The 24,026-nt window shown below is 38.7% G+C and overlaps 3 protein-coding genes across 4 annotated transcripts; 1 reads left to right on the top strand and 2 right to left on the bottom strand.

The window, feature by feature from the left end:
* Window positions 1-708: 708 nt before the first annotated feature.
* Window positions 709-3,313, bottom strand: LOC122310898 (probable indole-3-acetic acid-amido synthetase GH3.1). The gene is made up of 3 exons (XM_043125136.1): window positions 2,880-3,313; window positions 2,659-2,760; window positions 709-2,404 (listed from the first exon to the last, which is right to left on the bottom strand). The coding sequence occupies exons 1-3, from the start codon at window positions 3,197-3,199 to the stop codon at window positions 1,027-1,029; spliced, it is 1,800 nt and encodes a 599-aa protein (XP_042981070.1). The 5' UTR covers window positions 3,200-3,313; the 3' UTR covers window positions 709-1,026.
* Window positions 3,314-9,146: 5,833 nt separating this feature from the next.
* On the top strand, window positions 9,147-18,777 carry LOC122311252 (TIP41-like protein). 2 transcript variants are annotated; one of them, XM_043125724.1, is made up of 8 exons: window positions 9,147-9,532; window positions 10,159-10,344; window positions 11,306-11,396; window positions 11,716-11,829; window positions 11,917-11,976; window positions 12,072-12,113; window positions 12,500-12,628; window positions 13,084-17,195. In XM_043125724.1, exons 1-8 carry the CDS (start codon window positions 9,282-9,284, stop codon window positions 13,162-13,164), a joined length of 954 nt encoding a protein of 317 aa, XP_042981658.1. In that variant the 5' UTR covers window positions 9,147-9,281; the 3' UTR covers window positions 13,165-17,195. The 2 variants fall into 2 exon arrangements, with proteins under 2 accessions (XP_042981658.1, XP_042981657.1); XM_043125723.1 differs by lacking the exon at window positions 13,084-17,195 and adding an exon at window positions 18,534-18,777 and having other exon boundaries at window positions 9,157-9,532.
* Window positions 18,778-19,314: 537 nt separating this feature from the next.
* LOC122311253 (zinc finger protein 4-like) lies at window positions 19,315-21,124 on the bottom strand. The gene has a single exon (XM_043125725.1). The coding sequence runs from the start codon at window positions 20,449-20,451 to the stop codon at window positions 19,876-19,878; it is 576 nt and encodes a 191-aa protein (XP_042981659.1). The 5' UTR covers window positions 20,452-21,124; the 3' UTR covers window positions 19,315-19,875.
* Window positions 21,125-24,026: the final 2,902 nt, after the last annotated feature.

Raw genomic sequence — 24,026 nt, 5'->3', positions numbered from 1 at the left:
CGTGATTCGTGAAACTAAAGATAATGTTTCAACTCCTTGGTTTGGAAATCAAGATTTGTTTTTTTCCTTTGGTTAAGCGACACCTGTGGAACTTGCTGATACTTTCGGTATTTCTAAAAGGAAAATTTTATGTGCAGTCATTTTTACGAACTTCTTTGTGCACTCCAGTGATATAATTGGTTGTGTATTAAAAAAAAATTAATCTAACCAATCATATCAGTGGAGTGCGCAGAGAGTGTGCAAAAATAACTGTATGTAGTATTACTCATTTCTAAAATTATTGGAGGATCAAATGTCTGTCGGATAAGCGCAGAAAGCCCTAAAGTGTTTGCAGTCGTCTGCTTGTAGTCGTCCGTGGATTCATTCAAATTGCATTCACGTCATTCGTACCATAACATGAGGGTAATATAGAAAACAATTAAAGAGCCAAAACAAGTGATGTCATAGTGTCTGCGCCCATCGATCGCGAGTGCTGTATAGGGCGATTAGCGAGCCGTCGAGTCACAAACTAATCATGATCATCAAAGTCTTAAAGGAAGGTAAAAGAGAATCAAAATCCTTCACCTCGCTAGCTTTTTGCTAATGCTGTTGCAATACCCTCGTCCTTCTTTGACACTAGTCTGTCTTGCTTGCATGCATGTTTTACTATTTGCTGTTTGTCTGGACGTGCATGTGCTGAAAGGGCTATATACAGTGAATAGATCGATGTTTGCTAAAGACATAGAGTCTATATTCTACGTGCATGACTTTCACTACATGAAAGAAACAGCTGATCAGTACTACACGAACCACTTTGTGACGTTACATCCGTAATTTCCACAAGCTAGTTAATTGAACCGGAATACAAAACCTGACCCTGAAACGTCCTAATCCCACGTACAACATAATACACTGCCTTTATCCTTCCATGAAACCTACTTATGAAATAAAGAAAGATTAAAATAAAAGAACTAAAGAAATGCAAGAAGTTTGACCACCCCGTGGACTTGCAATTTGGGTCAGGTTTGTTGCCCCCGAAGAGATTAGTTACCGTCTCCTTTGCGGGGTCCAATGTGGCAAACTTGGGCTGAAATGTGCCGAGACCACCCTGGAGTCCAAAAGCTCCATAATCGGAGTAAAATTCACACATCTCGGCACCTTATACTGATTAATGGACGCGCCCCTCGAGATTGCATAATCCATGAGTTCCTCAAACGTCCCGTTCTTTACCACGCGTATTTCCAGCGGCCCAATCGAGTTGTCCGCCACTCGGCCTTGTCGGTACACCGAGTTGAGAGATTGCTCCATCTCCAAACAACATCGATTCAGTACCTCCTCACTCGGCGAGTTGTCAGGGTCCTTCACCAAGAGCTCCCAATATATCACGTAGTGACCCGGGATCGTTTTCGTGTCGGCGTAGCTCGTGTACTCGACTACGCTGGTGTTGAACTCCTTGAGGAGCTGAGAGGCGTTCTCCATGGCCTTTTGCAACTCCGCCTCGTCGGTCTTGTCTGAGTCGATGCTGAGCAACACGTTCTTCCTCCTCACGAAGTGGAACTGTGGGGCCGAGTTGTGGAAGCCGGTGACGCGAAGAATGTCTCCGACTCTGTACCTGCAAAGCCCGGCGTAGGTAGTGATCACTAGCTCATACTCCTTCCCGACTTCCACGTCCACAAGATCAACGAGTTTCAAAGGCAAGTCACGGGTACTGGACCTGTTGGCATTGGGCTCGTGGGGTAGGAACTCGAAGTAGGCCATATTTGGCATTATGGTGTAAGACACTTCGGATGGTTTGGACATTGGGTTGAGATTAAGTCCGAAATAGCACTCCGATGACGCGTACATTGTACACGCGAGAGGCAATCCTCCGCTATAGTAATCTAGCGTAGGTATATACTGCGCCATAGCACCGGTTACAATTACGTCCAAATACTTCGTGTTGGGCCAAATTTTGGTTAAAATGCCCTCCCAATTGTCTTCCGAGCATTTTCTGGTAATGAAATCTGCCAATTGCGGGTTTGGCTTTAGGATAGGAACCATACGGTCTTTGATTGCTGGCTCGGTGATTTTCGGGCTGAGGGTGCCTGTTCGAATGTCATGGGCTAGTTGGTTCCAATTGAGCTGCAGGAACCTGATGGCCCGGAGGAGGCCAGAGGCAAAGACGGCACCGAGGCGGAGGACTTGCTTGCGCTCTATGAGGCCACAGAGCATTTGGGTGTACATGCTTTGGAACGAGTCGGCGCAAAGGATGGCCTCGTCGGGGCTCGTGTAGACGTTGTACGGGTCGTAGGGTCGAGTCTTAAAGTGTTCGCTCTTGTAGTAGCTCGTTAGCACTGGGCGGGCCAAGAGGCCACTCGGTGTCCTCGTCTCCGATTTTACGAACAAGAAGTATAGCCCTTTACCCTTGTCCAAACCCGGCACATAACTGTCATACAAAAAGACGGTCTTTGTTAGAATAAACTAAAATGACTGGTTACAAAAATAAACTTAATTTCAATCCGCTTTAATTACATTTTTTAAAAAATTAAACTTTTACTCGCATGGTTTCGATCTCTTCCCAATCAAACTTAGCTCGTAAAATAGTATATAATGAATCCTTCGGCAAGGGGGCGGCCTAATAGAAAACCCATTAAGTAGATATAACGCGTTATGATTTCTTGTTATTTTATTTGCACTTACAGGTTCATGACTGGCATGAGGAGGCTGTATAGTAGCTGGCGACGATCCAGCTCTTCCTGAATCGTGGGCATGAGTTTTCTTTCTCCAGCGGAAGTCCCAGAACTGTAGATTTTCGACGTAAAAACAAATGTTAGAACCGATCAAAGTTGTTCTATTATTTTTTTTCAAAAATTTTTTTAAAAAGCTTGGTTAAGAATGAGTTGCTGGGTCATAAGATTCACCTGGTGAGGAACTCGGAAATGGGGTGAGCTGAGAGAATAGGAGAACGGTCGCCATTAGCGATACGTTGGATTTCAGGCTGAAGATCCTCGTAGGTAACCATGGGGATGTGGGATTTGAAAATTTTGCGGTCAGTTGCGCCATTAAGTTTAAAGCGCTTGAGGTATTCGGTCTCGGCGTTTCTGCTCAAGATCTCGGCCAAGATTCTCTCTTGAACCGCGTCGGCATTCCTCGTCATTTCCTCAATGAATTGGAGCGCCTTGGCGTCCTTCTTGCAGGCCGGGGGGCCAAGCGGCGATGAGATAGCAGAATCAACAGCCATTACAAAAGAAGAACGAATAAATTTAAAGCGCAGAGAGAGAGAGAGAGAGAGAATCTGAATGTTGGAGGGGCTTTAGAAGAAGGGAAGAGAGGACTGGTTGTGGTGAGATTAGAGTTTGCGGGTGTCGGATTTATATAGTGGAGGGGCAGGATAGGATTTAGAGGAGTGACAAATCGCATGAAGATGTCACGGTGGAGCCCAGGGAGTGGTCTGGACAGAAAGGCAGCTTGGATGGAAGCCGACGGACGTCACGGACCTATACGGAGGGTCGTGGAAAAGTAAAACGAATTTTGTCTCTAACGAGTGTAGGGGCACGGGGGGGACAGGGTGGGGGCCCGCAACACGTAGACATTGCCCAAAAAAAGGCTAGCATGTGGGGTTTAGGTGACCGCCATGTCAGCTGAGAACAATGACAGATACATGGTATTCAAAGACGTATTGGGAGAGAGAGGAAGAGGTAAGAGCCTCAGAAGGGTATGTGATTGTCATCTTTGTTTTGGAAGTTCATACGCATTAGCCAACCACACGGCTGCTTTCGGGTTATAGTGTTGGTCATCGACAACGATGGGTTGGCCGAGTAGGAGGCAATTTCTTCTATTACAGCCTTTGCACGTGAGACTGATGCCTAAAAAACCATTGTACATCTGCCTAGAAACTTTTGGTATTAATACAATTAATATTATTGTCACAGACATTCATGAAGCGTTCAATACCTAAATTTGCTTGCATTATTTGTGAAATAAAAATAATTAATGTCATGCACCTTAGCTTAATTAGTGGCGTGGTCTCATCACAATTTTATAATCCGGGCCGGCCGCACTGTTGGCCGGTTAGAAACTATGCTCCATTTATAAGTTGTCTCAGAAAGGTCATGTGTTCTTAGCAACATTATTATTGTAAGCATAACATAACGTTAAGAGAAGTATTTTTAAATTATTAAGCAAAACGACTATAACTAAGATATATAGCCAGAAAGACTGTCTGTAACCGTCACAATCATATAATAGTAAAATAATTACAAGTTAACAGATATACATTAGTATTAAAACGCAAGTAATTAAACCGCCGTTACAGAGTCCTTGTTATTCGCCTTAAAATAATGCTGCTCTTGTTGAGGTCAGCATACGTCTTTTCCTCTCGATCCTTGTAAGGCCGATATCATGTGTAGTACTATTCCATGCAGTCGATTTTTTTTTTTTTCTTAATTTTTGTTTCGTTGGGATGACTAATCATGAATATTGATCCAACGTGAACATGAATGTTCCACGAAATTGTGGAAAAATGCTCGACAATGATCAGTACACATGTATAAATATCAACACAATACGTAGATAGAATTAATAAAAGTTGCCGATACTTTTCAGACTGATTTTTTAAGCTAGACTTTTACCTTAGACTGATAATTCATAATCAAATTTTGATGGCGTGCACCAACAGCCACGCCATGCACGATCGACTTCTTGCCGGTTTGAAAAAGTATAGATGTTTGGTTTCTGTCAAAATTTGGGTTGCCAAGCTAGATAGCAAGCATCGGATGTCAAACATGCAGTCCAATGGAAATGGAGATCAGACGGATCGAGGAGTTTGAATTCGAAGGGAAAGAGCATTCTATTTTCCCCTCTCTCCTATATATTGCTTTCTGCATGGTTACGTTTTAATGGAAAATAGCAGTTTTAGAGACCTTGACGTCTCAACTACTGTACATCTCCCTGCTGCATGCCAGTAAGATCGATATAAGGGGTCGGTATTGGGGACCACTCATCCTAGCCAACCAAACTCTCTCATAGGTAGCCCAATTAGGTTAAGCTTACATCACAGCCTGATCATAATGTATACCTTTGACCAAAAGCTAGCTCTGGTTCTAAATTGATCAGACATGAGAAAACGGTAGTCTCACTTTCAGTTTCACCAAATTTAGATATTATAAAAGCTGCTTTGGTTTAGATAAATAGGGTTTTGTTGGGTAACTAATTGAGATCGAACACAACACTCTATTATATTATTCATTTTCACCTACATAGATACAACTGAACATATAGAATATTGCACTAAGATCGAAGATTATCCATTTTTTTTATTTATCTAACTCGGCCAGTACTCCTTAGTTGACGATCAAGGATCAAGTACCTACGTCTTAATTATCCTGAAATGATATAAAATTATGGATTTAGCTATTTAATTTAACACTATTCTAATTACATCGGTTACCAGATATTATATAATATATGTATTTCGAGTGCATTTTAAGAGCAATATGATTGTGGGCTCGTGTATATATATATATGTAGCATAATTTATAACAAATCGAACGCAGAAGACAAAATTAGGAGAATATTTAAATCCTTAAGAGAAAAAACAGAAAAAATTATAAATTGCACGTACCCCATGCATGTTTGCCTTTGCCTCGATCACTTAAATATAGCTGCAAGGATTTGCATGAACTGGTCAATACTTTACAACAAAGTCTTTCTTGAGGTGCTAGCTAGCTAGGAAGGTTTCAAATGCAAGAAATTCTTTATTTTGTTTGATACAAATCTCGTAGGCATACTGACAAATCCCATTTTGGCCGATTATCATGTTTTTAATTTTCTGAAATAGAGAGCAAAGGGTCGGACATACGTGGCCGATATAATACACGTACGCGAGAAGCTAGCTTATCGTGTTATATGTGGTGTGAACCAAGAAAGGACAAAAAGTTCATTTACTTTATGTAGATATTTACAACCTAGATTTTAAGTGGCCGGGCGGCAAAAAAGAGGAGCACGCGTCATTTTACAGCTCGAATAAATTAATTAATTACGTCAAATTGACTATATTAAAAAAATGAAGGATGTTTCGCAGGCATTATACTAAAATAATATATTTTTTTTTTGTTCACAATTTAGTCGAAAAGGAATCTATTATATATTAATTATTCCAGAATCGAAATTATATGAATATTAACACAGACCACAAATCCTACTGACATTATTTTCGGTTAATAATAATATGAAACGCACATGAATTCCTAATTCTTCTCCAACCCACCGAAGTGTTACGATGATCAATTTCTCATCATCAGATGGTGCCGTATGATTTCCGTACTACTACACAAGTTGATAATCACCAATCTCATTCTCATGCAAATTAAATTAAAATACTATAAAAATTAGCCGACCGTTCATGATTAATTTGTTTAGATTCTAATAATTGTGATTTATTATCATATTTATACGTTTCATAAAACTATATATATATATACAGTGGGGACCCCAAGAGAATAATATATATATATATATATAATACTCTATTAATTAATGGAAGGGAAGAAGAATTAAAAAAGTGTTTCGAAGTGGAGAAAACGTGGAACCAAGGAAGTTTGGTGGAAAGCAAAAACCAGCATGTTGTTGCCTCACGTTTACGAAAGTCAAAAGTCCATTTGCTATATATTCAAAAATTATCCACGTGAAAGGTCTTTCCAAGGTCTTAAAAGTGGATTAATTGGATGGTTCCTCGCTTCTGGATCGATCGCAGCCAAATTCACGTGGTGTATGTATATATAACTAAGCGGGGTAGGCCGGACTGCTCCCCATTTTTCAAGTTCTAACGCGGGCACATCGATTTTTACTTTCTAGTCAGCTGTGAATTTTCTAGTCGTTTGGTCAAAGGTAATATGGTCGTGATCAGTATTCAGTGGGTGAAAGTTTTTCTTTCCACTCAAAAGTAAGATTTTTGCTAGTCTTGGTTGTTGCTGTGAAATTTCCATTGTTATAGGGATCCCTTGACTTGGGTTTAGGTTTGAAAATTCGTGAAAGGGAAACCAGCTCCCGTTTGTCTCTTTTTCAAGGACCAAGACCTAGTGGAGTAGGCGATCCCACACAGCAATTGATCTGGTCTATACTACTATGCATGCAGCTAATTACTTTTAGTTAGAGTCTCACTAACAAGCAGGTAATTAGTGATAGATTAATTGCATGGGAGAAAATTATAATCTGATTGCAACCTAACCCTAATTTCATTGACCATTGTAAAAGGCATAGAAATTATGATCAGACCAAAAGACTAATTAAAAGGAACAGAAAGTATGGGACAATATCTGGAAGAAAGGATTCAGGATTTGAATAAAAAAATCAAAGATCTGGGTTGAAAATTTGAACAACATTTATCAATAGCTAGAAGGCTAATAAACAAGTTCGATGTAACTTAACACAATTCAAATTAGTCGGCAGGATCAGAAATTGATCATTGGGTAAACTTCCTTCGTATTTGTGGGAAATGATCAAACTCAAGGTGTTATTGTGCTGACCAATATACAATATATATGCATGTATATATATATATATATCATTTAGGTGCCGACACAAAAGAATCTGATCTCTCTGATATTTAACCTTTATTCTGCTGTAAGTTGATCTTGAGTTCATCCCAGAAAGAGAGAGTTGTTTGATTAACCTTATCCATTAATTATGAGGTTTTGATCAAGCACAGAAGAAAAAGGGACTGGGGGGGTTGTATTTGGGTGGGGGGAACTTGTGTCGACAATCACTTTTAACATTGTCGCAACGCCTTTTTCACTGCTTCTCTCTAACCAGTCGACATGTCGAAGAAAGTAATCGAATTAATAATCCCAGCAACTGGAAACTTCTCGCCGGTAAAGGAAATGATCATCAATACCTACTACTCAAGTAAATTATTCTAATCCTGGTCAAATCAGAAATAAACAACGTGCTAATTAGCAAAAGTGCAAGACAAATCTAAGTTCCTAATTATTTTGCATGTTCCTTTTGTCATTATTCTTTTCATCGTTTTCGTGATGGCAATCCTCTGAAATTCTCTTTATTCATGATGGCAATCCAGCCTATTTTATGATGGTGATTTTGACGACTGATGGACCATTATGGCTCGTTTGATTAAAGTTGCTTTGTCAGAGAGAGAAAGGAGGTGACATGCATGCCACCATGCTGGGTGGTTCGTAAAATATATTCCTATCTTCCTGACCAACAAGTTAAACTTTTTCTGAGATGTTTCGTTTTTCTTTTTCTTTTTGTAAATAAAAAATTAATTATATGATTTTTGGGTGGTTTCTTTTACTTCCTGTAAAGTTTCTCTACATGATCCACGAATGCGTGTTTCGCATGCAACATGACTGTGTGATACCATGCATGCACGATTAATGTATTTAAGTCTTCTTAATTTCACCAATTTATAGACTGCGTATAAAGTAATTAATTATAAGTTACTATATATAAATATTTAAAATGTGTTATATTATATGACAAGAAATGATAAATATTTTTCCGTGGATTAAAGTAGCATTATTCTAATGAAAAGGGATTGACAATCGATTGAGTTGAATAATCTAGTGTGCCCATGTAGACACGATATTAAAGTAGCAACGGGCAGTATTATAGGGCTCACATGATCTATCAATCTACTTCTATCATCAACAAGTTGGATTAGACAGCTAGAAAGCATCTATTCTGTGACCTAAAAAAAAGAAGAAGAGGAAACAATCATTTGTTAAAAGCTCAACGACTTTTGGCCTTGTATTCGAGAGTTTATTACTTATTATTACCCATTTATTATTTATAAAAGATTAGAAGTTTTTTACTTTTTTATCATTTTTTTAAGTATTTTTTAACATTTTTAATCATTAAAAAAATTAAAAGAATATATAATTTTATTAATAGTCACTACCTTAATCATTAAGTAAAATTAAAAATTTAAAAAAAAAATCAAATACAAAAAAATAATAAATAGTAACCTATGATTTTCCATCTTTATATATTGTTAAGGCAGGAGTGAATTTAACGTGCTGCGTGTTAAGTGTGTTGGGATTTTTGTCCGTCCTCGACTGATCAAATGGGCTCAGAGCCCATGCATCTGCGAGCCTAGTTCTGGCAATCATTGAGACATCTTTGCGTGCCACGACATATTTGCATCGCCGGAAGGCGCAAGAAATATGTATCTCTCTGACTCTCAACTCAACTTTGGGCATTTAATAAGCCTTTTTCTAATTTAATTTCGTCCGCGCCCCTAATACCCTGGTTTCAAAATTGGACGAGGTTCCAGGTCTAGCCGCCCAACCGTTTGGAGGTGGCTTATGGTAGGCCCAAAGTCCCAAACCCAACCCTTCTGTAACCCAATACTCAAACTCATCGCAGCTCCAAGTCTTAACAGCCCCCGCAGTAAACCGGCTGAACCGTTGAAAGAAATGGAAGTGGAGACGGACGAGAAGGAACTCAAAGCCGCCGGGGCCGTGCCCCTGACAGACGGTCGATTCGGCCTGCGCATCCATGGCTGGGAGATCGAATCTCGCAAGCGCTCCATCCTCAACTCCTCCAGCCTCCAGCTGTGAGTGAAATTTTGTTAAACAAAGTTTCAAATTCGCAACTCTTACCTTCGAATATCTGTTTTTGTAGATATTACATTGTCGAACTATTTTTCAGAACCATTTTGTGCCAATTTAGCTCCCGGAAATTGAATACGAGTATTCGTTCTCCAACTCTTTCTTAGTTTGACGGTCCATTGTTCATCCGGACTAAGGCTTATGTAAAATATATACTTTAAATCCGTACTTAACATATATTTTCTGCTTTAAGTGTAGGCATTTTTTTTTTCAATTCATCCAATAGCAGTGATCTATCAAATTTTCTTGAATGTGAATAAAATGTTAGGGGGAAATTTAATTGGTCGTGTGGAAATTGAAGGTGACGCTTAGTTCAGCTGGTAACATCTTTGGTATTGTGACAGAGACCAGGCGTCGAGTCCTGCCTTTACCAAGGGTTAGGGCGTCGATTCGGCAGTCATCGGAACAAAAAGTTTTTTTTTTTTTTTGTGGAAATTGTCATATAAACATACTGGTGTTATTTATTGAACTCTTGTTTCCGGAGGCGTTTGAAACTTTATATGTTAATAGTATATGACTCCTAAGTTTCCAGGTAGGTATTAGGTATTGATGCTTTATGTTGTGCTTTCAGGTGGGAAGAGAAGCTTAGGACTTCTCACTTGCCAGAAATGATTTTTGGGGAGAGTTCTTTGGTTCTTAAACATCTGAAGAGTGGCATCAAAATCCATTTTAATTCATTTGATGCTCTAAATGGCTGGAAGCAGGAGGCATTGCCACCAGTTAAAGTCCCTGCAGCAGCGAAATGGAAATTCAGAAGGTAAGCTAGGTTTTCTATGTATTATATTTTTTTGTAGATCTAATTGCTTCAGTCATAGCATTATAGCATCAAACATTAGATTCTTACTAATGTGATGCCATTATAAAGAGGGATGGTGTTGCAAAAGTTATTGTAACACCTCAGTTCCACATTGTTAATATGAATAACCCATGTAGAGCGGGTAGGTTGTAAATTTAGTCATGGGTTTTGAGTCCTGCATTGGGTACTTACTAAACTGGGCTTTACAAGTAATTCTAGGGAAGCTTCAAATTGATTACTGTATTTGGGGTTATAGTGGAGATGTGGTTGGTACTTTCCTTGGGTTGTTAATAATGGTATCAAAGCCACTTAGTAAGGCTGGTCAAGTGATACTAGAGCATTTCACGACATGGCCTTAGGGAGGACATCATGAATTTTAAAGGGGTAATGTGCAACACCTGAGTCCCACATTGGGAATATGAATAACCCACAGAGAGGGTAGGTTACAAAGGTATTCTTGGGTGCTAACACATTGGCTACATACTGGGTGAAATTGGACTTTATAAGTGATTCTAGTCATGTTTCAAATTGACTATTTGTTTAGGGTTATAGCACACATGTGGCTAGCATTTTCCCCGAGTCATTGCTGTTTCCATAAGATTGTCCTCGCTGAAGTATAAGCATATTAAAGGTGATATTTTATTTGAATTCTATGAATCTAACATTTCCGTTCCTCATGATTGGATTGTTCTCTCTCTAATAAAAATATCTCTAAATTTCCACAAGTTTGCTAACCATCAACTCATGGTACAAGACTTGAAAGAATACTGTTTAAGTGGACTGTTAAATTTCCTACTTCAGTGTGAGACATTGTATGTCCCCCTTATTTGGGTTTGTTCTTTCAATTCAATCTTATTGTCTACACAGCAGCATTTGCTGGCAGTTTTTTCGTGGGTCCTAAATACCTCTTGTGAATTTGCAGCAAGCCCTCCCAGCAGGTGATACTGGATTATGATTATACATTCACGACACCATATTCGGGAAGCGAAACAATTGAGATAGAGACAGAAAAGGTATGTGCTTGCTCTTTTTCTCTATATTTATGCAAAACCTTTTCCAAAACGAAGATTTCATGTTACAAAGAGCTGTCTTGACTTTTCTTATATATTGGGATTTTTTATGCTTTAAATAATTTAATGAGTTCCCTTTCCCATCCCTTGCCTTCTTTTCTCTTAGTCTTTCATGTTTTTTAATGTAAAACTAACATTTTTCTGGAAATAGAAATGGATAATTATAACATTTTTCAATTTTTCATGGTATTCATCATGGCTTTGGTTATGGTTTTTGAAATAATAGTTACATTTTGTGGTTTGTGTTGCTTTGTATGGTCAGTGTGGAAGAGAGGAAACCTCTCAGCGGAAATGCAGTCTGCATTGGGAGGACTGTGAGGAGAAAATTAATTTGATTTCACTAGCATCAAAAGAGCCTATTCTCTTCTATGATGAGGTGAACATCTTGATACTAGAAGCACATATATTTTCTTCCTAGAATATAAATTGATACTTGACCAAAGTAGCCCTCATAACTGAACAGGTAGTATTGTATGAAGATGAATTGGCTGATAATGGAGTTTCGCTGTTAACTGTAAAAGTGGTAACGTTTCAATCTCCTCATATTTTGATCACTATGATTTATTCCCAGCTTTGAGATGATTAAGGACTGATCATGTTATTTTTTTATTTTTCTAGAGAGTCATGCCAAGCTGTTGGTTTCTTCTCCTACGATTTTGGGTGAGTCAACTTTCTTGGTTCATTACACTTCAACTCAAGATAGCTAATGTAAATAATTTTATTGATAATGTTTTTCCATCATGCCAATATTTTACTGTTTGATAAATAAAAAAGCTTTTAAAGGGAATACTCTGTTCTAGTAAACTCCAAAAATTATACGGGAATACTCTTGTAGACAACCCATGTACATGGGAGGTATATATGCTTCACTTCCTCTTTTTTGGTAGTTAGCTCATGCACAGGATTTGAACCTACAGTCTCACCTCCCAGCCCATAATTATGGGGTTGAAAGGGTCATCAGGCCCATAGCCCATCGCTATAGCTTCTCTTTCTGTTTTTCCAACTCTATAATATTCTGTTTTAGCATGATTCTGTTCTTCTTTTAGCTTAGAGTTGATGGAGTGCTTATGAGACTAAGGGACACTCGTATGCATTGCATCTTTGAAGTTGGTGAAAATCCCATCATTCTTCGAGAAAGTTGCTGGAGAGAAGCGACATTTGAAGCTTTATCTGCTGTAAGTTTTGTCTCTTCATGTTTGCGAGGATTTTAGCTTGCATGCATGTGTTTACTGCAAAATATTATTTATTTTCATTAGTTAATAAGATTATTAATGAATAGACGTGAGGGTAAATACTCAGGGATCTACAAGAGATGCATCTGAACAAAAAAAAAAAAAAAAAAGAGGGGCATTTATTCAAAATCATGACTTTCTCTGGTCAAGTTAGGGTGATAAAGCTGATATTTAGTCTCTGCTCTTCAGAAAAGTCTATGTATTTGAATGATTTGTCTAGTTGCCATCTTTCACAAGTTCCATAGTTTATCAATGCTCGGAGACCGTGGAGAGTCAAAGAGGTGCTCCTGCCACTTTCTGGGTGTTCTAAGGGATAATTTGGTTAGAATAAAAATAAATTCTCTTATTCTTATAAGAAGCTTCTAATGTTTTAAAATTCCATGTACCCCTTCCCACAGGAATACTTATCATGCCAGCCCACAGTCTTCTCTCATGTCTTTTTGGAGTATGAATATCAGGTCCAAATCTGTTGGGGGTAGGATCTATTGAACAAGTGGAACTATGAACAGCAGGTCCTAATCTGTTGTGTGTAGGATCTATTGAAAAAGTAGGAACAGCTGTGTATGTTTTAGAGAAGCAACTGCCATCCTCTAGTTCTTTAATCTTTCCTGTGAGGCATTCTGATATAATGTCAGCAGTGATTTAGCTTGCAGTGCCTAAAAGACTTGCTATGACCCAATAAAAAAAGAAACTGCAGCCTACCTAAAAACTCTAGGTCAAGAGTAATATTATAATTGCCTTAAAAAAATGGAAGCTAGATGGAAGAAGTCCAGGAAATTATGATTAGGTGACTGCACATAAATGGTCCAACAACTCTTCAATGAATTATAATTTAGTTTTCTTCTCTAGATTTCATGTGAGATAACGTTGAACGATGTAGGACTTGTCTCCGCAGTATGTCCCATTAGGCTCCACTTATAACACCCCACTCCCCACAGTTAAGAAAGACGTTATTTTTTTAGAAAATCACAGGAGCCGGAGTGCTACTATTGAATCTACTTAAAAATATATTCTTTTTTCTAAAGAAAGTGCTGAGTACAAAGATTCCTTATAATAAATTTTTTTTGATAGGTAATAAGTAATTTTATTGAGATAAAGATGGGCATAGCTCAGGTACACTGGAAGTATACATGTGCATACACATATTTAAGAGCTAGAAATTGATATAAGAAAATCATGGAAGTTGAGGCCATTAAAATCTAAAGCAATGGCCCACAAAGACAAAGTCTTCCAAAAAAAACTCCGAAATTCTTCCAAGGAACTTTCATGATCCTTGAAAAGTCTCGCATTTCTTTCACTCCAAATACACCAAAGAATACAAATTGAGCCCTCTTCCACACTGCTGCAATCTGTGATGTTCCAGTGATCCCTCTCCAACTTGCTAAAAGATCCACCACCCGACTCGGCATTACCCATGCTATTCTCATTCTGCTGAAAAAGTAATTCCATATCTCACAAACAAACTCACAATGTAGGAGTTGTGATCCACCATTTCACCATTGTTTCTACACAAATAGCACCAGTCCACAATTATGAGGCCACGTCTTCTAAAATTATCAATGGTCAAAATCTTCCCTAGTGCTGCTGTCCATACAAAGAATGCGCCCTTGGTGGGTGCTTTACTTCTCCAAATGTTCTTCCGCGGGCCTTTGTTGCATGGTAATAACTTCATAAAAAGAACGTATTGAGAATTTCCCCTTTCTAGAAGGACTCCATATCTCACAAACAAACTCACAATGTAGGAGTATGTGATCCACCGTTTCACCATTGTTTCTACACAAATAGCACCAGTCCACAATTATGAGGCCATGTCTTCTAAAATTATCAATGGTTAAAATCTTCCCTAGTGTTGCTGTCCATACAAAGAATGCGCCCTTGGTGGGTGCTTTACCTCTCCAAATGTTCTTCCGCGGGCCTTTGTTGTATGGTAATAACTTCATAAAAAGAATGTACTGAGAATTTCCCCTTTCTAGAAGGACTCCATGCCATCACATCTTCATTTGTGGCAACAATAGGCACATTATACTGCAGGTTCAAGAATTCCATCAAAGCATTCACTTCCCAATCATGTGCATCCCTGATAAGGCTAAGATTCCACTCCTGTGAGCCTTGATTGATTACCCTCAAATCAGCCACCGTAGCCTCTTTTTCCCATGCAATACTAAAAATTGTGGGATAAACATCTTTTAAAACCGTATCTCCCGTCCAAAAACTGATCCTACTACCATCTCCCAAACACAGCCAGGTATTACAAAGGAAGGAGCCCCACCCCTTCCTTATAAATTTCCATAGCCCCACTCCATAAGTCCCCCTGCCCTCTTTAGAGCACCAACCCCCATGTTCCCTGCCATACTTAATGTCAATTACCCCTTTCCATAAGGTTTTCCTCTCATAGTTATACCGTCACAGCTATTTACCCAACAAAGTCTTATTAAAAGCTCTCACATCCTGAACCCCCAACCCACCATCTCTCAAGGTAGAACATACGTTATCCCATCCCACTAAGTGAAACTTAAACTCATCTCCTATGCCACTTCATAAGAAATGACGCTGGAGTTTCTCCAACCTCTGTGCAATGCTAACGGGGAGTGGAAATAGAGAGAGCTAGTATGTAGGAAGATTGGATAAAGTACTTTTGATAAGTGTAATCTGCCCCCCTTTTGATAAATGTACCTTTTTCCACCCAGCCAGCCTACGCTCGGATTTTTCTAGCACTCCTTCCCAAATTGACTTAGCTTTTAAAGAAACTCCCAAGCGGAAGACCCAGGTACTTCAAAGGCAACGGAGAAATCAAACAACCCAAAATATTATCTAACCCTCTAATATTAGCTAACCCTATAATAAATAGAATCGTTTTGAATTAAAATACTGAAATCGTAAATTAGAGTGCACTGAAGCATTTATTAAAATTTCTCAAAGTCCTTGCCATAAAAAAAAATCATAACTTAAAATCTCTGTACATGATCTAGTCCACTGTTACGCCTTCCTAGACTAAGTCTCGTCCTGCAGCTCTACCTTCATAAATATTTTGACATGAGGTGGTTTAAAAATATAAAACAAAGTAAAATAAGTCGATGACTCAGTAAGAACATTCATATGTATGCTTATGACATGCATGACTTATCTTGGCTTTATCTGACTTATCTTACTTATCATAGTAGTTCACACACTTAACCCTATGTGCAAGGTTGTGCACCCCACATCCAATGGCAGCGAGGGGAGCCTCTAATAGTATTTTAGCATACTATAATGAACCACATTTAGGTCTGTGTCTTGCACGTTCACCCATAAATTCGCATTGGTACCATGCATCTAAATGACCATATTATCAAACTGTTTTTATGTTATATTTGATTTTATAAAAGTTTACGTGTTTTATACAACGTGAGATGTATAATACATATATAACTATAATATGCAGAATAAAACATGATGAATGACGTTCTTGCAAATATCATGACGTGTGGTACATAAACACTAGCTTTCAAAGAACTAACTTTAATAATAATATATATAACTAGCTAACTTATGTTAATTCTAAGTGATGATCAAGCTACTTACCTCACAACATTAATCTAATATTTCTGGCATGAAATCAATCACGTGAACTAGGAGGAGAGAGAAAACGTGAGGGATGTTGTGAGAGGAATGACGCAGGCTATTGGCATGGTGAACATGGGATATGCACGGTGTTGGACTGGATATCTTGGGTTCATCTGCTACACTTACGAAGGTTTATGATTTTTTTCAAATAACACACGGAAGGGAGATATATATAGAGTGATTTGGGAGAGACTGCCGACGAGTTCGAGTTCGAGTTCGAGTTGGACTTGGTCACGATCATTCAAGAAGAGAGTTTGAATTTAAAAACATGATCTAATAGTTCATTCAATGTTGGATTGGCAATGACTGAGACTGCGTAGGGTATTTCAATTAGTGAGGATTTTAAATTGAAATAAATTTCTAAGAGAAAACCTTCCCACCGGTCAATCTGTTAATACCCAAATAACAGCCCACTAATAAACTATTGCCACGTAACTCCTCCATTTTACCTCTTTATGCGCCTGACTACAGTTGATAAGAAATTGAATACCCAACATGTGGTCATCACCTTGCCCTCTCCCTTTTCCGCCAAAGCCCCCATCCCAAAGCAGACCAGAACCAATGCGACGAACCCCGTTTCTCATGGTGCGAAGGAGCTCGACCCAAAGCCGCGACAAAACTCAACCTCGAGCCGCGACAGAGCTTGACCTCACGGTGCGGCACGAACTCGAACCCGAGCGTGGTGGCGCAAGCTTGGTTTCTTTTTGGCCTCCATAGAGGGATTTTGATGACTGTTTTCCTTTGTTTGTTTCATTTTTTTTTTTTCCTTTTGGGTTTTGGATTTTGGTTCCTTTAGTATTCGGTCATGTAAAAGAATCATTGAGATCAAATAGAAGACGACAGAGTTTTCTCTTCCCAATTAACTACACGCAAATTGTAGAAAGAAACAATCGATTCTTTTTCCATATGCACTTTCTTTATCTGGGCCTTTTTTTTTACATGTAGTTAAGACAGAGTTAAGAGTCTTTTTGTCTGTGATATTATTGGAAAAGGAGAACACAGACATTGTCTTACAATTTTCAAATTTAGTTTTTGGAAGCAAAATAAGAAGTTCATGTTCAGGGCATAGAAGTAAAGCAAACAGAGCACAACACAAATCAGTGGGGGGCGACGGAGGAAAAGCTTTTCAGTGGTGGGCGACGGAGCAATGAGGAATTTTTTTTTTGGGGGGGGGGGGGGGGGGGCGATGGAGGAAATGACCTTATTGGGAGGCGACGGAGGAAAATACCTCAGTGGGGGGCGACGAAACTTGTTGGCGGCAACAATGCTGGTATGGTGCAGCTTCGTCTTTGTCCCGTGGTGTTTACGAGGGTTTTACATTTCCTTTCGTATGTATAACAGAGCCTCTTTTGGATTGTTTCTGAAATCAGCTGGAATGTCCTTCAGGCAATTTCTTGTGAGTTTGGCTACGTGTCAGTTTATGTGTGGGGGCTGTTATTATGAGAAAAACAGCCCAACCGGTCCGAAGGGGCTCTGAATTTCTAATGGCCGATCTTTAAATTCTAAAAAGAGTTTAACTTGTTCAATAAATAATAAATGAGATTTAACCTAGTTATTGAGCTTAATTAAAACTCCTAATCACCTCAATAATTTATCGCTCGTGGGCTTATCCAATAAAATCCATTAAATATAATTTAGGCCCAACAAAAACTATCAATATTCTGACCTTAGAATTATTGGGCCGGGTCGTTAGACCACTCCACACTCAAACTCGTCAAAACTGGCAGGCAGGCACTAAACAGAAGTGCAGCCAATTTCTGAAATTAAGGCTTCAGTTCTTATCACATGCAAGGCTTCAGATTGCATCTTACGGGGCTTCTGAATTCTAATTTTGGCAGATGTAATTCATATAAAAAAAAAACTGGCAGATGTGATCTCGGGATAGATTTATTATTTTGAGTTGAGTTGAATCCCAGCTGTGAAACTTTGATGCAAGTCATAATTCACTGATTTTCACTCACTGCAGAAGTGGAGTATGGAAGTTGAACTTTTGATCCTGTGTAAATTCAGGACGCATTGTTGAAACTATATGACATAATTTTTCAAGCTTTTTTTTTTTTTTTTTCTGACTGATTCTACATGACATTGTTGAAACTTGTATTTTCAATTTAGTTTTGTTTATCCTCTCCACGTCGGCACCTCAGTTAACTAAACTAAGAAATAAAAACAGGTTTACTTTTGTACTTGAAAATTTTGAAGTTTTTTCTTTTTTTCTTGGAGCATTGATTAGTCAAATATGGTGCAGAAAGGACACCCCTCAGATTCTGCTGCTTATAGTGATCCATGCACCATCAGCCAGTGGCTTCCGATCATCAAGCACAGGACCCAAAAGCTTAAAGTTCCTGATAATTTGTAAGGTGATACATGTCTTAATACAAAAGAACTCAATTTTCCCATGGTGTGCTTCCTGTGGAGAATTATTTAAACATCCTAACTCATATACATATTTTTATTGCTAATTCTCTTTTATGATATTTTAGTTATCTTCATTGCATGTACACATATTTTAGCTCAAGAAATCCTACTCGATGTATATATATGGCTCTTCTTAAGTTGGTGTTCATTTAAGGGTGGTGCCTGGGTTATTTGTCTGCCTCAGTGGCTGCCACCTGTTAAAACCTTTATCAAAGAAAGAATTATATAATTTCTCTAGTAAGGAAAATTTGTGCGCCATATGAAGACGTCAGGGGCAAGAGTGGCATGGATCTCTTCGAGTTAAGTAGTGTTTTCTTGGGGGGATTCTTCCTTCCACAACCATCTTTTTTCTCTTCTTGGTGCAGCTTATGGGTTGATTTAGGACAAGATACGTGCTGAAGAATTACTTGTTCGTTGATCTCGTAATATCTTTTATTCAAGAAACCTTAGCTTTTGCTACTTGTGTATTTTTTTCCCACTTCGGAAGTGCTGGATCTCACTAATATCTCTCAATTGTAATTTTTATTTTTATGATGAGGAACCTTCGCCAAGGCAGGGTCTGAAGTGCCCCACCTATAGGAGTGAACCTCTGATATAAGACCGACCTCGCCAAAATTATTTATTAGGTTATCTAAGGAAACACATTGTATAGAATCGAACTCAGAATGTCCGAGTCTACAGCTCAGCCCAAGCCCGCTCTTTGACCACTGAGCTGCAACCTGACGAGTTGTAGAGCGAGTAATACTGCCGATCTTAAGTACCCATTTCGTTACATTCGAGTAATTCTCACCATTAATCCTTTTAAGACCATAGAAAAAGAAACATGTAACACAAGTAGAAATTTATATTAGGATAAGAAAGGCCCTATAACAGCTGAGTGACGTGTGTAATGCACCGGGATTTATTTCAGGCATCAAAATCGGGATAACTGAAAAGCAGTGTTAGGTCTCAGCTTTGCTCTTACTGCAACGCGCATAACTGGTGGAAATTTAAAGGAAATATTTTGTATTTCGTATAGTTTTATTAGCAGAACCACCATCCAGCATTTCAAATATTAAAACTCCATATCCTACCTTGGTTAGTTACTATACTTGATGGATGGAGAAACCAAAGGCCGTTCCAATTGAAAGAGTGGAAAACTACTTCTGAACTGAGGCTGAAGGATGCATGGGTCAGAGCCGCAGATTTAAGTCTAGCTTGTGTGGTTCTGACGGTGGCTCTGATGGTTTTGGATTCATGCGAAAGCTACCTGGCCACATCAAATCTGTTGGATCTTCCATCGTGAAGGGCATTCTTGCCATTCCAAACCCTGTTTTGGCATCCGTAAATCTTGCAACAATTGCCGACAACTCCCTACTTGGCTTGTGCACAAGTGTATGGGGCCGGACGCCAAGTGATCGGGCCATGGGAGTGTTAATGGGTAATCCCATCATTGCCATCATCCTATGAGACTGGTATCTTTTGGCTGCACCTCTTTCCCTCTTGTGGGCATTCTGATGGCCTCCTAATGCTTGTGAACTAAAAAACTTTCTCATGCAGAAGTTGCACGGGAAAACCTTTGTAGAAGCTGGCCTTTGTTGTGTATCAGAGTCTCCAGGTGTTGAGAGCAAATTCCTGCCTAGGCTCAGGTTCAGCCACTCGCCTGGATTATCATATTCGGTACCCTCGTTGTTACTGTCGCTGCTGATTATTTGGTCACCTTGCCGTCTGTCTGGTATTGCTTCAGTTGCTTCTCCCTGAAAGATCATGTCTCCACAAATTTCAAATTTGGTGACTATGTTAAAGCAAATGGAATGTATAGAGAGGGTTTGTGGATTGGTTGTGATCGACTCTTTAAAGTGTTAGATCAAAGAGGGAGGGAGGGAGGAATTCAGTGGCGAGAGGTATCGGGACTGTATGGGAAGTGAGATTGGCAAAGCTCCTTTTTTTATGTAGTCTTTTCTCAATTCAGTGGCCCCACCAAGTGATGCTTGGTGCTCTCGGGTACATTGCTTATGTCATCTTTACTGTTGCCCTTGTCAAGCTTAGGATTCCCCACTTTCATCTTTTGCCTCGTTCTTTTCTCTTCTCAAGTCACAATAACTTTACATGGTTCTATTTGGAGTAACAAAAGAAATACAAGGTTTGACAATCATACATCAAAATCCTCATTTGTCAAATCCATAATCTTGCCATTTATTTGAACTGCCTGCTATGAGTGCTTCTTATCCACTGAGCAAGCAATTCGATTGGCTGAACTTTTAGGAATTAGGTTGGTGCTTCTGTTGGTTTTGGTGGTTTCTGAAACCACTTGATCAAGCTAGGTGCTTGAAAGTTACAAAGAATTGAGGGAGGAAGATGTTTCTGCCTCGAGAAGGGCTGCTTATTTGATTGATAAAGCTGAGGAGCATCGTTTCGAGTATGAATACTGGCAAACCACTTTTACATAAAAGATGTCTGTGGAGCACCAGCTGCTTCCGAATTTTAAGTTATGGGTTTGTTCTGTAATTCTTCTCCATGGTTTAACAAATAAACATTTCTTCGTCAGGTGAAATGGAGTCCACTTACATTGTCCCCTTCACAGCAACAGACAATTGCAGCACTTAGTAAATTCTTTCATTTCAAGTTGGTATGATAGTAAAAATAGAAATAAAGAAAAAAAACAAAAAAGTGGTATGTCCTGATTGGAGAAGTCAGTGAGTGATAAGCTTTCACGTAGCCTTAGCCCAAGCAAAATTGAAAATTGAAAAGAAACAGATTGTGACTGATAAACTTTAAAAATGCTAAATACACGTATGGTAGTGACTACCGACTGGTGCGAGGTGGTAAAGATTTGTTAGATTATTAAATTGCCTTTTGATTTGATGTTTTGTCTGGGGCTAAAAGGGGCCCTTAAATTTGTCAATAATGGTGATAAAAGTAGAAAACCCAGATAGTCTAGTATATCACCATACTGCCAATTTCAATGCAGTGTTTTCTCTTGACCAGAATATCTATGTGGGTGTCTTCATGTTGGGGTTTCTTGGTATTCGTTTTCAAACACGTAATGGGCAGACTGTTTGTACACTAGGAGAAGTGCACTAAGAGCCACCTTTACTCATTCGAGTTCTTTCCAGTCTTTTCTGTTATAAAACGTCGGAAGACGAGAGAAGCTGAGTTCCCCCATGAAAGGGCATCATACAAAAGAAATAAAAAAGAAAAGAAAATACCTTCACGCAACCAATCAAAATCTCAGTTTTATGTAGATTTCAATTTTAATTAGAGAGAGAGAGAGCTATTAGATGAGAAGTAATTATGGGAAAATTAAAAATTTGTAGTAATCAAGAGATGGTTTGACCTACAAGCTTTATAATGGAACATCTTGCTGCTGTTATTCATGATCTGCAAATAGTTAAAGATTCTTGGTGCTGACGCTAGATTGGTCAGATAAGGCATTGTTAATGATATTGAGAGTGGTCCCAAGTAGTGATGGACAATTTGTTCACTTCACTTCACTTTCGGTATGCACCCAACTTTTGTAAAAAAACTCTTGGGAGTTCAAAGCAAGTTGTTGTGCATGAACAATTGGGGATGAGAGCCTACAACCGGGATTCTACAAAGCAAAAGCTTTCCCCCCCCCCCCCCCAAAAAAAAAAGTTGGTAACTTATTGATCACTTTCTGACTTAGGATTGGTGTTCAAGTTCTTGACTTCAATTATTGTGGTAAAGAAAAGGGAAGCTTTTATTCTTATTTTTTCGTTTAGGATTCTGTCACAAACGAGAGAGAGAGAGAGAGAGATTGTTTTCCAAATCTATCTTCGCAAGTGTTTTCTGAGTCCATAAGCCCATTATAGCTTTGAAGGACCACCTGACGTCTTTACTTCCTTTCCAAATAGCTTTATTATTAGAGAAATGCTATTTTTCGTATAGGATCAATTCTCTCCAAATATGGGCATTCAACAAGTTGCAGGTAGCCCCCAAATACAGTCCTTGTAGAAGGACGAACTCAACACTCATGTTGGTGGAGCTTTCGTTATCTTGTCAACTAACATGCAACACTGCCAATTACTGTCTAGGAGCTTTCCCCGCGAATAACGATGAGCCCCCACTTCAAAATTCGTCTACTTCAACTATCTTTTCCAGAAGAAAGGCTAGGAGCACGGGTGTAATAATGGGGTCTCGAGTTTTGTCGTATTAATTTGTTCGGGACAAGGAATAATGGATTAGACTTTTAGATTTTTTATTTTTTATTTTTCTTTTAATTTTAAAAGCTTAGCTTATACTTTTTGAGTCCTATCTGCATATATTTGAGATGCATATAATCAAAATAATAACAATTTCATTTCAAAGATTTTGAACAAGTGTAATAAACATTCATCCTAATCTATAAAGATTACTGTTGATGGACCTCTAGTCACCTTCGATTGTACAAAGAATGAGGCCCGATAGCCAAGTCTAAGAACAGCTGGCATGTACGAAATGCGGCACATCATTTATAAGATAAGAAGGGTGCTACCAGGAATACTCCAAAATAAGAGTGAACCAACGAAGGTGCACCAGATCACACTACCTGACCATGCTCAGCAAAATCTTTAACTTTTCGATTGTCTCGTTCTTTCTTTATGAATCTAAGTGAACTTAACTGTTTTATTTTGATTTTTATGGTAAAATCAAGCTATTTTGTCCACATTAGTAAAATCGTCTCTCAAAAAAAATAAAAATAAATAAATATAGACATCGGGCAAGATTATCTCTCGTGCTCTATACAATTTAGAGTACTGGTTGGATAAATGTTCATGAGTCTACATGATAACTAAATTCTACATGTTTTTCGCGTGAAGATTCCGAAGGATATGAACCCCACATAATTATTTAATACTGTCTTTTTCCTTTTTCAAATTGTAGGAGAAAAAAAAAAAAAAATTAGAAAGCTCACAATAACTGCAGACGGCAGTGGTCTGGACTCGGAAAAATAAGAAAAAAAATAAAGAACCATTTCGGGAGTATCCGTGAGACAAATGGCCGGCCTTGCTTCCATATTATAAGATAAGACCAACAACAAGGATACTGATTCAGAAACCAACTCCTCTAGGTTGGAGCTTTATCTGCTCCCCACGAGAGTTCGAATGGAGTGGACCATGCCGTACTAAGTGACACTTTGTCGCGACATAGGGCATCCCACGTGTTCTCACTATCACGAAGGTTCCAAGCTCCAAGATGGAAAGATTTTCAGGCATAACTGCAAATTTCTGCGAAAATCTTTCATGGTCCATTCTCACCACGAGCTGTTCAAATTTTGTATTCGTACTGATTGCAAATTAACTTCAATCTCGGAGCTGGGAAAAATGACGGAAAACCAGATATA

The sequence above is a fragment of the Carya illinoinensis genome, chromosome 5, assembly GCF_018687715.1.
Source record: "Carya illinoinensis cultivar Pawnee chromosome 5, C.illinoinensisPawnee_v1, whole genome shotgun sequence".
Taxonomy (NCBI): domain Eukaryota; kingdom Viridiplantae; phylum Streptophyta; class Magnoliopsida; order Fagales; family Juglandaceae; genus Carya; species Carya illinoinensis.
This window is presented reverse-complemented; position numbering and strand designations above follow the sequence as displayed.